General features: G+C 43.0%; 1 protein-coding gene across 7 annotated transcripts in view; it reads left to right on the forward strand.

The window, feature by feature from the left end:
• Positions 1-15,369, forward strand: part of AGTPBP1 (ATP/GTP binding carboxypeptidase 1) — an 863,873-nt gene that overhangs the window by 330,722 nt on the left and 517,782 nt on the right. For all 7 annotated transcript variants that reach the window (XM_069229549.1, XM_069229567.1, XM_069229576.1 and 4 more), the window contains one exon: positions 2,159-2,305. In XM_069229549.1, the coding sequence (XP_069085650.1) occupies positions 2,159-2,305 (147 nt within the window). The remainder of the gene's footprint in view (positions 1-2,158; positions 2,306-15,369) is intronic.

Genomic DNA, 15,369 nt, shown 5'->3' on the forward strand with positions numbered 1-15,369 from the left:
TGAAGAAGAGAGATGACATGGTCGCTATAGACCTCAAGCACACCTACCTGCATGTTCCAATGAACACAGTCAGGTTCCCAGATTCCTTGTGGGCAAGGTGCATTATCAATTTAGAGTATTACTGGTTGAGCAAAATCATCACCCAGAATATTCATGAAGTGCCAGGCAGTAGTTGCCACATACTTAATGAAAAGAGGAATTTGCATATATCCTTACCTTGATGACTGGCAAGTTTGCAAAAACAATACCAGAAGGACATCCAAACAGTAATATAGATACTTGATAGATTAGGGTTCTCCATGATTCTGGAGAAAACATCTCCATTACCAGAACAGGAGAGTGTATTCCTGGGCACAACTTTAAATTCAGAAGAAGCAAGCACATTCCCATTTTTTAGGAGAACTCTGGCATTGAAAGAGCAAACTCGTCCTTATCAGGCGGACAGTGTCTGACTGTGAGAATGGTGATGGAACTAAATGGTCATGATAATCTTCTGTATACTGCTCATTTCACTAGCCAGCTTACACAAGTGTCCCGTCTAAGAGTGCCTTTTAGGCAAATGGCCACAGGCCATATAGAGTTGGGAATGTTCAGTGGTTGTCAAACAGACTCTACAGAAAGAGATACATTGGTGGAAAATTAAAAATATTGCTGTATTGCTTGGACAATTTCCAAGATTTACCATGTGATTAAATGGTGGATAAAAAGGAAACATATGGCATTGCCTTCCATTTTCCTACCATTCCTCCTCATAATGTCCAGTAAAAACACTTGCCGCTCACTCTCTCCCTGCACCCATCTCCTACCCGACACCCCATTCTTTGTGGGATAGGTGTGCTCTTCTGGCCATTTTACTGGGGACATTGGTTATAATTTTTAAAGCTTTGGCACTTAAATGAACACTTGTACTTACATGACATATAAAATAATATAACACAGATGTACTGCTTCCTTCTTTACATGAACACTTTTAAGTTGTCTTGCATCCCTTTTCCGTTAACCGCCCATTGATGTGGAGTGCTTCCTTGCAAGGATTGTGCTATGTAAATAGTAATTGAAAGACCTGTGGATAAATACAATCTTCATAATGTGTCTGATATTTTAAATAGAAAAAGCATGACTGTAACTTACATCATTGATTTTACTTTCAACCATACAATGTTGTACTCCCCATCACCTGCCCATGTTCCCTTCTGTTTTTAAGAAATAATGGTGGCATTTTGTATTGATTTATTTTTCTTTCCTGTGCCTCGTTCGCTTTTATATTTTTATTCAGTATGTTTAATGTCCCTTTTCACCTCCTTTTCTAACATATTTGGAACCTACTCTGTGTACTGTTGTAGTCTCTAAACTCTGTAGTTTATTTGTCAGTATTGTTTTTTTAAATAACACATTATCCACTCATCTATCCTTGGCCTTGCTCCCACCGTGCCCTGCTGTCTCTCGCTCGCTCTCTTTCCCTCAATCAAGGCATGCTGCTTGCTCTCCCTTTAGACTCTCATAACCTAGATGTTTTCTGCCTTCACTCTCTTTTCTTCCTTAGTACCTTGACCTGCACTCTGTTCTTGTTCAAATTTTCCTTCCATCCTCTCAAATGTTATTTTTAATCTGTAAATATGTATCACTGCAGGTACAGTGGTTGTCAGGTGTCTAGCATGGGCCCTTTAAACATTGTGAACTGTAACACAGTCCACTATGGAGCATAATCAGTATTTGTTCACATTACCAGTGGTCACCCTATTGTGATGTTCACTGGATCTTAGAAGTATCCCAGTTGAGCTCCGAAAGGAGGAAGCATGCCACTTGTCCAGTGCAGGTCTTGAGATAGCGAGGCAGTGCAGCGGATGAAGTGATATGTAAGTCACCTTGAGGTTCGAGCCTTTGCTAGTTTCAGGGTTGGTGAAGGGAGCACCTGGGAAACAGTTCAGCTTTTAGTATGTGCCATGCTAATGATCCCTGCAGTCCACTTAATGTCAGGTAAGTACTACATGATATAAAATGCCAAGCACAAAAAATCCATTCAATGACTATTACAACTACATCGTTTGCCTTTGCTTACTTGATGTTAAAACTTTATTTTCACCATCTCTTGCTTCTTTCTGAAATAGAAAGTTTATTTTGCCCTTTCTGACTACTGTGTTATGGTTTCACTGTCTAGGTGGTGGTCGAAGAGTTGGTGTACTGGTGTCTAAGGGAGGAACACAGATCCTGCTGCAGTTGCTGTTAAGTGCCAGCAAAGATGCGCCACCTAATGAAGAGTTAATGATTCAACTTCATTCTATTCTTGCAAAAGTTGGATTCAAAGGTGAAGCTTAGGTGGTAGTTGATAAACCAGACCTGGCCCCCTGCACTCATGTCATAACTTTTGTGACCATAGGTGCTTCATGTTTCACATTATGCATTTCATTTTAGGAAGATAGTGGTATGCTTCTGTCTTTTGGTTGCTCCATTCATTTCTCTTGAAGTTGTGCACCTTGCTAACGTAGGACACTCTGCCCAGAGAGTATTCAACAAGACTAATGCAAGTCATAGTCCCATGTCTATCATTTTCAAACTATTTTAAATTGATAATTATTGATATGTAGCTTCAAAATAGTGTTTATTTTCAAATACTCAAGAAACCGATGTGTACATGGGATCAGACCACTGAAAGTGAATCCATTTGGTTAATCTAGTTATACTATGCGTGGCTCCTCTTCCTTGCATCTTAGACTTACTGGGTCATTTGGACCCTGAGATTGGTGCAAAAACAGACACAAATGGTATTGCACTGGCACCGGTTAGAAACTGAATGCAAGTTTCACAGCTGTGTTTTGCACTTGTTGTAACACCCAGCTTTTGCCCAAACCATTAAAATGTGGTATTAACGTGCACAAAAAAGCTACAGATAGAATTTGCACATTATTTCCAATTTTTACAACAATGGGTCATTCAGGAACAAAAAGACAGCAAGCACTCACAATAAATGTTATTTGTACTGAGTTCTTTGTACACACCCACAATCATCGATCTGGTCCACATGGCCCATTTGTGATTTTCTGCTAGAATTTAAATATTTGTATTCATGTGTTTAGAAAAGATTATGGCTAACTCTGGTGTGATGTAATTTCATTCCAAGGAAAATATTATGCATGGGGAAATCTAAGAGTATAATTGGAGCTGAGCTAGGCTTTTGGGTTGGGTATGTAATTAAACTGTCTCTTCGGTTTTACCAGTTCCTAAGTGTTGTGCCCTCATGTCACTGGTGTCAAGAATGCCTACGCATTTACAGCCACACTGTAATACACCACTCTGGGTGTGTGGGTGAGTAGAAAGCTGCGTAAAAACAGTGATATACAGGTGTCTAACACTGCTGCCAGTGCTCGTGTAAGGAAACATAATTGCTCAAATTCATGAGTGTCCATTGGACATTCTTGAGGAAGGTGGAAAAACAGTTTTGGGATGAAATTGTGAACCATGAGAGCTGGGTGATGCCATCGTACAGGAGTAAAGACAGTGTCACTGGAATGCTGTGATGAATGCTGTGCATGCCAAGACATCAGACTTCATGGTGCTGTCCATGAGGCGGTGACATCGACAGAGAGATAGGAAAAGGTGATATCACAAAGATCTAAAAAAATGGCGAGTCTTTGAGCTTAACTGAAAAAAGAATCAATATTTTATTTAAGACAAAGAAGCTAGCATTATGCATAAACTTTTATTCACTTATTCCGAGCAGCAAACCATTAAAAGCTTCCAAATAGAACTTCACAACATCACAATTAAAGTAGAATATCAGTCCCATAAATACTGCTTGACTTCCACCTTCCTTCTCTTTTGTTTGTCTGTCTTCTCAACCAGAACCATAAAATCTTCATCATCAAGACTTGACCACCTTAAGTTATCTGCAAAATAAACCAAGATATAAAACCAAATAATAAACTCTGAGAACCAGCATACAAAAAATACTTTGTTTTGATTCAGAAACATTGGCATGACAAACGTATTAATTATAATAAAACTCCTCCTCAAGGAAAGGTTTGGTGTGATAATGCTAACCTCCTTGTCTTTAACTAAATCTCGATTCTTTATTCAGTTAATCTTTAAGAATCATCATTTTATGTCAAGACAGGTGGCTAGTATTATGCATGTTCAAAGTTGTTCAAAACACATTTTGAAACATGAACCAGAGACTTAAAATAAAACTTCCTAAATGTCTCTGCAGATGATCAATCAGCTGCCATCATAATATCTTCCAAATGATCACCCATCATACAAATCCTACTTTCCAAAGCTCCCCTGACAGAATGAGCTGTAAACTTCGACACATCTATACCTGCCTACTTTATAGCAGCTTTTACCCATCTAGCAATCATAGCATTCATAACTGCCTTGAATGTTTTTAAATAAGAGGTGAACAGTTGATCAACCCCAGCACCTCTCTTATCCAACAACCTGGTATCATAAGTCTTCATACTCCGTACTACACATAAATTAGGTGAACTATCAAACCTAGGATAAAAAATAGACCCAGACATCATCGTTGTATGTTTACAAATTTCGAAAAATAATACATCTGGCCGAAAACATCTTTGTGATACTTCTAAGGCTCTAACATCCAAAATGAAATTAGACAAAGCAATGTTGCCAATTTCCAAGACAATTTCCAAAACTAAATCCACATTCCATAAAGTCTGATACTTTGCATTAGGCGGTCTCCTCAACCTTATCCCTTTCATCACCCACCAAACCAAAAGACTTCCACCAACAGACACACTTTGCTGCAACAAATGTCCAGCTTCCATCACCGACCTGTAACAATTTATTGTTCTGTATGACATACCTTTAGCAAATAAATTTGCCAAGAAGTTTGCCACTTCTACCTCATCAGCTTCCACAGGATCCAAATCTGTTTCTATGCGCCAATGTAATCATACCTTCCATGCTCCTCTATATGTTTTCTTAGTTCCTGGTGCCCATGGCTTATTGAGTAAGCTTGCACCTGTATTTGAAAGTTCTGCAAATCTTCTAGAACACCTGATATCGTCCATACTAGAACGTTGAGGGAGCCCGACTTTACTCAACAAAAGGCCTTTGCAAGGCCCTATCAAATATGTCTTGTCAACTGCCATTTCCATTACCGTCAGAAACCACACCTGAGTTTTTCCAAAAGGTGTAACTAAAACCAACCAATCTGTAATCTGTCACGTTACGTGAATTCCAGTCTGCTATCACATTCTGAATCCCAGGCAAATATTTGGTCTTCAGAACTGTCTTGTATTTCACTCAAAATTCACACATTTCTTTTGCTAATTCTGACAATCTCTTGGACCTTATTCCTCCAAACCTGTTTATATACATTACTGCAGTCAAATTGTCAATTTGTAACAACAGAGGTCTTCCTTTTAGCTCTGACCTGAAGCTCTGGAGGGCAAACAAACCTGCCTGCATCTCCAAACAACTTATATGCCTCTCCTTTTCTAACTGAGGCCAGACTCCACTGGTCTCCTGACCCAGACATGTCGCTCCCAAACCTAAACTGCTTGTACTCATCTCCAACACATAATCTGGCTTTGTTCCACAAATAGCCTAGCTGTTACAGGCTTCCAAATTCTCCTTCCACCAAAGCAACTCCTCTCTCGCATCCACAGTGAGAGACACCTTGTCCCCATACCATAAACCTCTCACCAAGCAAGCATTCTTTAAAAGCTGAAGTGCTCTGTGATGAAATGGTCCTGGAAATAAAGCTTGGATTGAAAATGACAACAGACCAATCTCCCAAGCCAACTGTCTCAATTTGACTTCCACCTTCCTTACGATCAACTGCACCTCCTGCTTTATTTTCCTCACTTTCTTCTCTGGTAACTGTAACTGGCATAACACATTGTTGACCACAGAACCTAGGCACTCCAAACTCTGTGTCGGAACCATTACTTCTCTACACTTATTATAAATCCCAATTCCTGTAACAGACCTTTCATCATTTCCAAAAGATCCATGATTCAGTATCAACATTATTTTATAAATAATAATCATCCTTATATCCCTCTCGCTTAGAAAACCAACAACCTGTCGCAACACCTTCGTGAAACACTAAGAGGCTGAAGACAGCCCAACAGAGAGAGACTGAAACTGATACAGCTAACCCTTCCATCTAAACTGCGAGAACCTCTGACTCTCCGCTATTGAAATTGTGAAATATGCATCCTTGATATCCATCTTAACCATCCAATCTGAATCCTGAAGTAAATCTCTCAATTGATGTATACCTTCTATCTTGAAATGTTGATATTTCACAAATTGGTTCTAGATTTATCACTGCCCTCCATTCTTTGTCTTTTTTCTCCACTAGAAATAAAGTATTTACAAAGCCTTTCACTTGCTCCCCTACGTTTAATATTGCATTATTTCCCAACCTCTGTAAAACCTTCTCTTACTCTAGATAGTTTGGAAAAAAGCAATCTGTTTGGCTCTTTCTATTGAACTGGCACTGTACTGAATTATATTTGATAGCCTTCTATGGTTTGTAACATCCACTCATCTTTTGTCATCGCTTCACAGCGGTCTTGGAAATATTTTAACCTTCTTCTCCCACTTGTTGGGATAAAAGTAGAAGAAATCCTCATACTCATCTTGGTTTTGACCCTGACTGGAACTCTAACCCCTTTTTCTATTATTGCAACCTCGCCCTCTTCCTCTTTGGGAATAAAATTGGAAACATCTTTGATTCCACTTGTAATTCCCAAAGCCATGGTTTTGATATTGTGCTCTATAGCCTGCCCTCTCATAAAAACTAGTGTTAGAAAATACTTTGTGCATAGAGATTTGCACCTTACCCAGGCTTGTGAAGAAGCTTACAAATTTGGATAGGAACTTCACTATCACCTTCCCAAAAGCAATCCACGCGCATCATCACTAGACTCCTGCTTAGCTAAATCATCTAACTTAGGTTAATTGGCATGAGTACAGTTTTTCTCCTTTCCGCAAAAAGGCCTGCATTTGCATGACCTAAAAAGCAGAAGGCATACTGCCATCACCTTTGTAACAGAGTCAGATCTAATTCCATGCCTTTCAAAAAGGCCTCTTCCACTGTATCAAAGATCTTTGCTAGCGGCCTGAGGATATCTAAAACCCTATCTTGCTACTGCTTCAGTTTTGTTTCTAAACGTTTTCTGGGATCTCTTCCCATCATAAATAAAAAATGAGCTCAGGATCCAGATTCAGTGCCATTGTCTGCTCATCAATAATGGGGTGGGAACATTCTGCCCCATTATATTCCTCTCATCGTTCTCCAAGGACTTCCGCAACCTGAACTTATTATACTCAGAGGCTTGGTGCAAGGCCACCAGTCCTTCCGTCTGGGGTGTCTTATATCCCTAGGTTTTAATAATTTATCCCCCAAAAGATCAACTACCCTATCCTTTATCTTACTCCTGACACTTTCCTCACTCTCCTCATCTAAACCATCTTTATATTCTATTTCTAAAATCTATTCCTCAAGATCCTCATCAGATCTACTTTTTGACACTCCCATATCCTCAACAGAAAATACATCTTTCTCAGTGCTAAACGTACCTTTCCCTGTACCCATCGGGCACCATTCCTCATTGAGTCGCTTTGGACTCCTCTCTCACTGGAGGAAATACTCTAAATGCTTTTTCTTTTTGAGTCCCTTACCACCTGCACCTTCATTCTGATCCTCCTCATCAGCAACAGAACAATACTCTTCTTCATGCTCAAAGCCTGTCTAACAGACGTTTGAACACCCACCTGAATCTCTTTACCATCAAACCTCCTAATTAAATCCTCCTGATTACTGTCTTCCTTATTAATCTCGTAGATTCTGATCTTTCTTGTCTCTTTCCCCTACAACCATAAATGTCCAAATAAACTTTGGATTTACTTCAAATATTTCCACCTATTAAAAATATTCTCCTCACATATCCTGTAAAAAATCAGCCTTCCCATGTTTTTCCACACCTCTGTGATCATTTGGGACAACAAAACACACTAAGAGTTTTGTTGCCACAGAAACTGCCCCGTAGAGCAAATTCCTGTTGCAACAAGCCAGAATGCTTAAAAAAAGCCAACCGCCTGTAGAAATAAAGACGTGTGATCAGAAAACAATGCTGCCCCAATACTAAAGTGAAGTAGGTACGTCAGGAACAATGTCCTGACAATCCTCCTCACTTCGTAAAAGGCTTCACCTTGTGCACAGGACAACAGCAACCACTGCCTCTCGCACCCACTTGGAACTTCTTTACTCCTCCCACCTGTAGCAGTGCGCTATGCCCTCGCACTCAGTTTAAAGTCCTGTGCACAAGCTCAACGCTGTATCACAAAAAAGTAAGGAACCTTGATTTTAACTATTATACACAATAAAATGCATACACTAAATAAAATGATGAATGAAAAAGCAATCCTTCTGTCCATCTAATAGTAAGTACTTTAAATATGAAAAGAAATAGCAATATTCCGTTAAAAAAGATACCAAATTTAAAAATCATAACACAACAATACCCATATATTGGATATGAACAATCAATATACAATAAAGACCAACCAAGTACTCATTCAGATATGCATAATGCTAGTCTCCTATCTTGGCATAAAATCCAAGTGTTCCTAGTGCTGTGCAGCTGTCAAGCAGCAGGAGCAGACAGAGTTGCGGGTTATCATCAACTGTGTGAGAGCTGGTGCTTGTTAATGATGTGAACAACATAAATAAGGCAACAATGACCATCATAATGGCTGCATCTTCCTGTAGTTTATCATGATTATACTGAAGGTGCTCATACACAAATAAACATATCTGTTGCCAAATATGTACACTGGAATAGGACAAAACCTACACCAAGAAATACAAATATATAGAGAGCATTCTGTGGAGCACACCAATATGCAAGTAACTCATTGTATGATATGATGGATTCAAAGGATCTGTGGTCATTTCAATAAACAGATTTTCAATTGTACAATGTAGACACAGAAAATGAATAAATCATACAGATAGTATGTGGCAAATAGTCAATAAAAAAAACCCTTAATAAACATATACCAATTAAATTACAAAATGCCTCCCATATAGACAAATAATTCAACAACATTGAGAGGCCAACCCATTTAACCAAAGTACTCCATATTTGAACCCTCGACCCAATGTACCAAGTATATAAAACCAAGAAAAACAATTGAATCCAAGGTAAATTCATCCAAGAACATTCCTACTTGTAACTGTAGAATTCAGCCAACATGTGTTTCGTCCTGTTACGGACTTCCTCAAGGCTGATTAAACAACAAAAAACAATAAAATATTCTTATATACAACATAGTTACAAATTGTCAAACAACATGAACATACAATTTTCTCAATATATTGGCACCAATTGCGCCAGTATAATAATAAAAATTAGTAACCGTCGAGAGGTGTCTAAAAAGAGCAAGCCACATACTATAACCATCACCAAATAGTGTAAACTACACATGCCAAACCAAAAATTCTCCAGCCGCGAAAATGACAAGTGAGATAGAGAGAAAAGAAGAAAGAGAAAAATGACTAGACATGAAGGGGAAGAGTATTAATAATCCCTTGTTAATGATGTGTGCAGTGCACCATGGCAAAATGAGTAAAGTCAACTAACAGAATGTCAAGTGACTGGTTCTCTTATTTATTTTTTATGACATATAGAAAAGTACTGCCATATGGCTTAGAGCAAAAGGTGAAGGACCGTTAAGCCTGACTAACAGGGTTTACAGGTGCACCACAGCATTGAAGCATTTTCTTTGAACTTTTAAAGCCTCTCTTTGCGAGGAGTGGTGATAGGCATACCTAAATATTATCTCTTGTCTTCATGTGGAAGCATTGCGTCTCAGTGTTAAGCCTGTCAGCAGCAATGGTGAAAAGTGTTACAGAATAGTGGGCAGCTGTGTAAATCTTATTTTAACTGAAGCATATAGTTTTTCTCAGCTTGAAGTCTGTTGGGAGTCCATCAAATCTTAGGAAGCGGTCAATACATATTGGTACTGCAGTGAGTGTGTAAGGAGGTAGCATAAGCTATCTTGAATAGAATGTAACTGGGTATCCTCCTTCCAAACAAACTAAACAAGGACCTCCACCTTTGGTTGTTGCCTCAGATTCTCTAAGCATTTAATTAATCATCCCTTTAGGTCCCTCAGGTTCCAGTCTAACAGAAGCAGCATTGTTGTGCATCCTCAATTTATAATTTTAGCTAATCTGCGCACAGTTAGAATTTGTCCAGCAGAATTTATTTTGCTACTGTGTGAAATTGGAGACTTACCTCAGGGTTGATCATTGTGCTCCATTAGGCTTACCTTGTTGCTCTGTGATAGTTATTCATTGTCTTATCACTGAAACTAGTGACTTCTCCAGAATCTTAATTCAAAACACAATTGATTCTGCTGATGTCAAACACATTGTGCATTAGTCATTTGTCCTCTGTATCTGCACTTGATATTAACTATTAATCCAGCTTCTGTTCCGTGCTAACAACTGAGTAGCGTTGTGATTTACAAGTAAAAACACTTTCTGATGGATACAACTACCTGTGGATTCCTCACCTCATGAATTCGATCCTTGCGCCAGCATCCAACGGAAAGTCTTCTTCCTAGCTGTCTATGTCGACGAGGACGTCATAATGGCACGGCTCCGCGTGACTCCGTCTGACGTCAACGTGCCAATAAGAGGTCCCCGTCGGCGTACTAACGTCAGTTTTCCTTTTTCCGTGCATTCGACTCCAACGTTTTTTTCTTCCTGGCCCGTTGGTTACTGTAGCGATCTCTTGAAGTTACAATGTCGCCTCCGAAGAAGTCCGGGTTTAAGCCGTGTAGGGAATGTGGGGGTCGGATGTCAGTGACCGACCCCCATTCGGATTGTATTTGGTGTTTAAGCTCCGAGCATGATGTGGAAGGGTGTTCTTCGTGCCAGAGCATGAATCCGAAAGCTCTGAAGGAACGTGAAGCGAAGCTCTTCTTGGCCAAGGCAAAGAAGAAGGAACACAAGAAGGCTTCTTCCCATGCTTCTCCCAAAAAACATAAGAAGCGGCGTCATCATGACTCTCGCCGCCGTTCGGAGCGGAGCCGATCGAGGAGTCGTTCGAGGTCGAGATCTCGTTGGTCACGGCGCCAGAAGACGTGGGAGGTGAGTCCTACGGTCACGCCTCAGCCGGAGAGTCCGGGGTTGTCACCGGCGCCTTCAGTCTATGAGGTCACTCAAGGTAGTCCTCGCTTCTCACCGGCGCCGAGGGATCCTGATGTTCCCCAGACGTCTACACAGCAGTACCCGGCTTTCTCGACTCCAGGGACGGATCCGGCCGCATTTTTGAATGCGATGTACGCTGTTTTTCAATCCATGGCCCCTGCTGGTGCACCGGCGGGTCCCACGGGGCCATTGGCATTCAATTTGGGCTCGCCGGCGTCGTACAGGGCTGCTCCATTCATGCCCTTCTGCCCTACAGAGCCTGGTGGTTCGGCACCAGGGGTTTCCCCTGGCAGGAGTCCTTCACCTGGGACCGTGGATCCGTCGGCTTCTCGTCCGACTCCTTCTCAGCGCCATCCGGCGTCATTGGTGGCCTCATCCAGACCGGCTCCATCTCCTTCTGTACATTCGGTGTCGAGGAGGTCATCTGCCGACTTCGGGCCGGCTCCGGCGCCGGTTGAATCCGGGAGCCTTCCGGAACCGGTTCCAGGTCTGAGATCATCGGCGTCGATGGAGTCCTTGTCGACGCCGGCTCTGGAGATGCATTTAAAATCTCGAAGGAAGGCGTTGAGGCTTCTGGAGGAAGAGGAATACAGAAGGCTTGAGGAAGGTGAGATAGAGCCTTCTGATGATTTCCAGGGACTTGCCACTGCAAGTGGTTTGGATACTTCCCCGGAGTGGGACATTGCTTCTCCGGGGGAGTTTACTGAGGAGACCTCCTCTTTCCATGCTGTGGTGAGGAAGGCAGCTGACTATCTGGATTTGCCTTTGTCCACGGCAGAAGTTAAGACTAACCTGCTCACAGAGGTTCTTCATCCTTCTTCCTCCAGTGCTGACCCTTTGTTGCCTTTTAATGAGGCTTTGACTGAGCCTATTATGGACCTGTGGAAAAAGCCGGTGACATCTCCTGCGGTGAACAGGGCAGTGACGAGAAGGCATAGGAGCGCCCCAGGAGATCCAGTTTTTCTATCTCGTCACCCGACTCCGGAGAGTTTGGTGGTTCAGGCATCATGTTCTGCAAAATCTGCCCCTGGTACATTCCCTGGTGCTCCAACAGACAGAGAATCCAAGAGGATGGAGCAATCCTCGAAGAAAATGTTCTCCTTTTGCAGCATGACCCTGAAAGCTACCAATTCTACTTGTGTGCTAGGCAGATACATTCATGCCCTAATGGATTCTGCTAAGGAGATGGCAAAAGATCTGCCGCAGGAAGTGCAAAAATCTTTTGGGGCCCTTTTCTTGGATGCGCAAGCTGCTGCACAGCAGATTATTCAATATGGCCTGGATACTACGGATTCTATTGCCAGGGCGACTTGGGAACATCGGTGGCTACGAGAAGGCATGCCTGGCTAAGGTCTTCGGGGTTCTCGTCGGTGGTACAATCCACTTTAATGGACCTTCCATTTGATGGGGAAAAGCTGTTTGGGGACAAGGCAGACTCTGCTCTTGAACGGTTTAAGGACTGTCGGGCTACAGCTAAGTCCCTGGGTTTGCAGACCCCTTCTGCTACATTGTACAGGCCTTTTCGTAGGTTTCGAGGGTTTGCTAGAGGTTCTGCCTTTCGTAGGTCTCAATCTTATGCCCAACAACCTGCCAACCCGCCCTATCGTGCCTTCAGAGGGCGAGGTAGGGGTAGGGCTAGAGGTCCAGCCCAGCAGCTCTCTTCTTCTTCATCCTCCTCTGGTGGACAACAGCAGAAGCAGCCCTAGTTTTCCCCACTTTATCAGTCACACTTCTCCTGTAGGGGGAAGATTGAGTCTATTTCTGCAGCAATGGAGGTCAATTACAACAGACTCGTGGGTGCTCTCCCCTTTTCAGGAGTTTCCTCCTCCCTTCCCTCCCCGTCCCTCCTTTTGTTCAGAAGAACATCTTCTGTTGTTGCAACAGGAGGTTGTAGTCATGTTGGCAAAGGGCGCTATAGAGTTGGTACCGTTGCAGGAAAGGGGTCAGTGGTGTTATTCAAGATATTTCCTGATTCCCAAAGTGGACGTCGTCTAAGGCTGATCCTAGACTTGAGGATTTTGAATTTGTTCCTCAAGCAGGAAAAATTCAAAATGCTGACCCTAGCGCAGGTGCTGTTGGCGTTGAACGAAGGAGACTGGATGGTGTCTGTCGACTTGCAGGACGCGTACTTTCATGTTCCCATAATCAAGTCGCACAGGAAGTATCTCCGTTTTGTGGTCGGATCGCAACATTACCAGTTTGCGGTCCTCCCGTTTGGTCTTACTTCAGCACCCCGGGTCTTCACAAAGGTGATGGCAGTTGTTGCAGCACATCTCAGAAAGAGGGAGGTAGCGGTTTTTCCCTACCTGGACGATTGGTTGATCAAAGTCAAGTCTCTAGAGATTGTGTTGTCTCATCTGCGAATGACAACGCAGTTGTTGTTCAATCTGGGTTTTTCGGTGAACGTTCCCAAATCTCACCTGGATCCCTCTCAACGCCTCCTGTTCATAGGGGCAGTATTGGACACAACAAGGTTTCGGGCCTACCCCCCGCCTCAGCGGGTACGGGACATTCAGGCGCTGATTCCTTTGTTTCAAGGAGGAGTGGCAGGTACAGTCCTCCAAGTCTTACGCCTGCTAGGTCTGTTTGCTTCTTGCATTCTGTTGGTCACTCATGCTCCCTGGCATATGAGGGCTCTTCAGTGGTGTCTCCGCAGACAGTGGTTCCAGCACAAGGGGGATCTCAGGGATTCAATAAAGATCTCCAAGGATGCTGTAGCGGATCTTCATTGGTGGACAGTGGACGGCAACCTTTCCCAAGGAAAACTGTTTTCACTACCACCTCCGGTGGCCACAGTGATATCGATGCTTCCACTCTAGGGTGGGGAGCTCATCTGTGGGACCTGGAGATCAAGGGCCGTTGGTCTCCAGTGGAACAGATGTTGCATATCAATCTGTTGGAATTGCAGGCTGTACGTTTGGCGCTCAAGGCCTTCCTCCCTTCCCTTCGCGGTCAGTCAGTTCAGATCCTGACGGACAACACTACCGCAATGTGGTATATAAACAAGCAGGGAGGAGTGGGGTCGTATCTTCTTTGCCGAGAAGCCCTACGGCTCTGGTCCTGGGCTCAGGACCATCAGATTTGCTTGATGGCAAATCATTTGGCCGGAGTGTTGAATGTACGTGCGGAGGTTCTCAGTCGTCACTTCTCATTAGATCACGAGTGGCGTCTCCATCCGGATCTAGTCCTCCACATCTTCGAGATGTGGGGTACTCCTCAGGTGGATTTATTTGCCACTCGGGAGAACGCGCATTGCCCGTTATTCGGCAGCCTCCAGTATCCGATGCAAGGGGCGTTGGGGGACGCGTTTCAGATGTCCTGGAACGGCCAGTTGCTTTACGCGTTTCCCCCCATACCCTTGATTCCTCGGGTTTTGAGGAAGGTTCGTCAAGACCGGGCCCAAGTCATATTGGTAGCACCGGACTGGCCAAGAAGGGTATGGTATACAGACCTACTTCAACTCTCTCAGTGCCCTCCGCTCCGTCTCCCGCTCAGGGCAGATCTCCTCTCTCAATCGCAGGGGCAGGTTCTACACCCCCACCTCCAGAGCCTGCACCTTCATGCCTGGAGATTGAACGGGGCAACCTGAGTTCTTTTTCTCTCCCACCGGATGTAGTGGATGTTATACTATCGTCCAGGCGACACTCCACTAAGTCTATTTATGCCGGAAGGTGGGCAAAATTTGTGTTGTGGTGTGGAGAGAACCAAAAAGATCCTTTAAAGGCCCATCTTTCAGATTTACTTTTGTTTGTTCTCAGTTTGGCGAAGAAAGGCTGTGCTATAGCTACAGTTAAGGGTTATTTGGCAGCTCTGTCAGCGTTTCTTTGCCATCCGGATCAGCCGTCTTTATTCAAGTCTCCCATTGTACATAGGTTCCTTAAGGGTTTGGTGAATAGCTTTCCTCCTACTCCTTTTCACATGCCTCAGTGGGACTTAAATCTTGTTTTAACATTCTTGATGGGTTCGCCTTTCTAGCCCATGCATTCATGTCCATTGAGATATTTAGCCTTCAAGACTGTTTTCTTGATCGCAATTACTTCTGCTAGGAGTATTGGAGAGCTTCAGGCGCTCTCCGTTAAGCCTCTTTTCACTGTGTTTTTCCCTGATAAAGTGGTTCTAAAAATCAGGGCTGCTTTTCTGCCGAAAGTTGTCACCCCTTTTCATTTAGGGCA

The sequence above is a fragment of the Pleurodeles waltl genome, chromosome 1_1 (genome assembly GCF_031143425.1).
Source record: "Pleurodeles waltl isolate 20211129_DDA chromosome 1_1, aPleWal1.hap1.20221129, whole genome shotgun sequence".
Classification (NCBI taxonomy): domain Eukaryota; kingdom Metazoa; phylum Chordata; class Amphibia; order Caudata; family Salamandridae; genus Pleurodeles; species Pleurodeles waltl.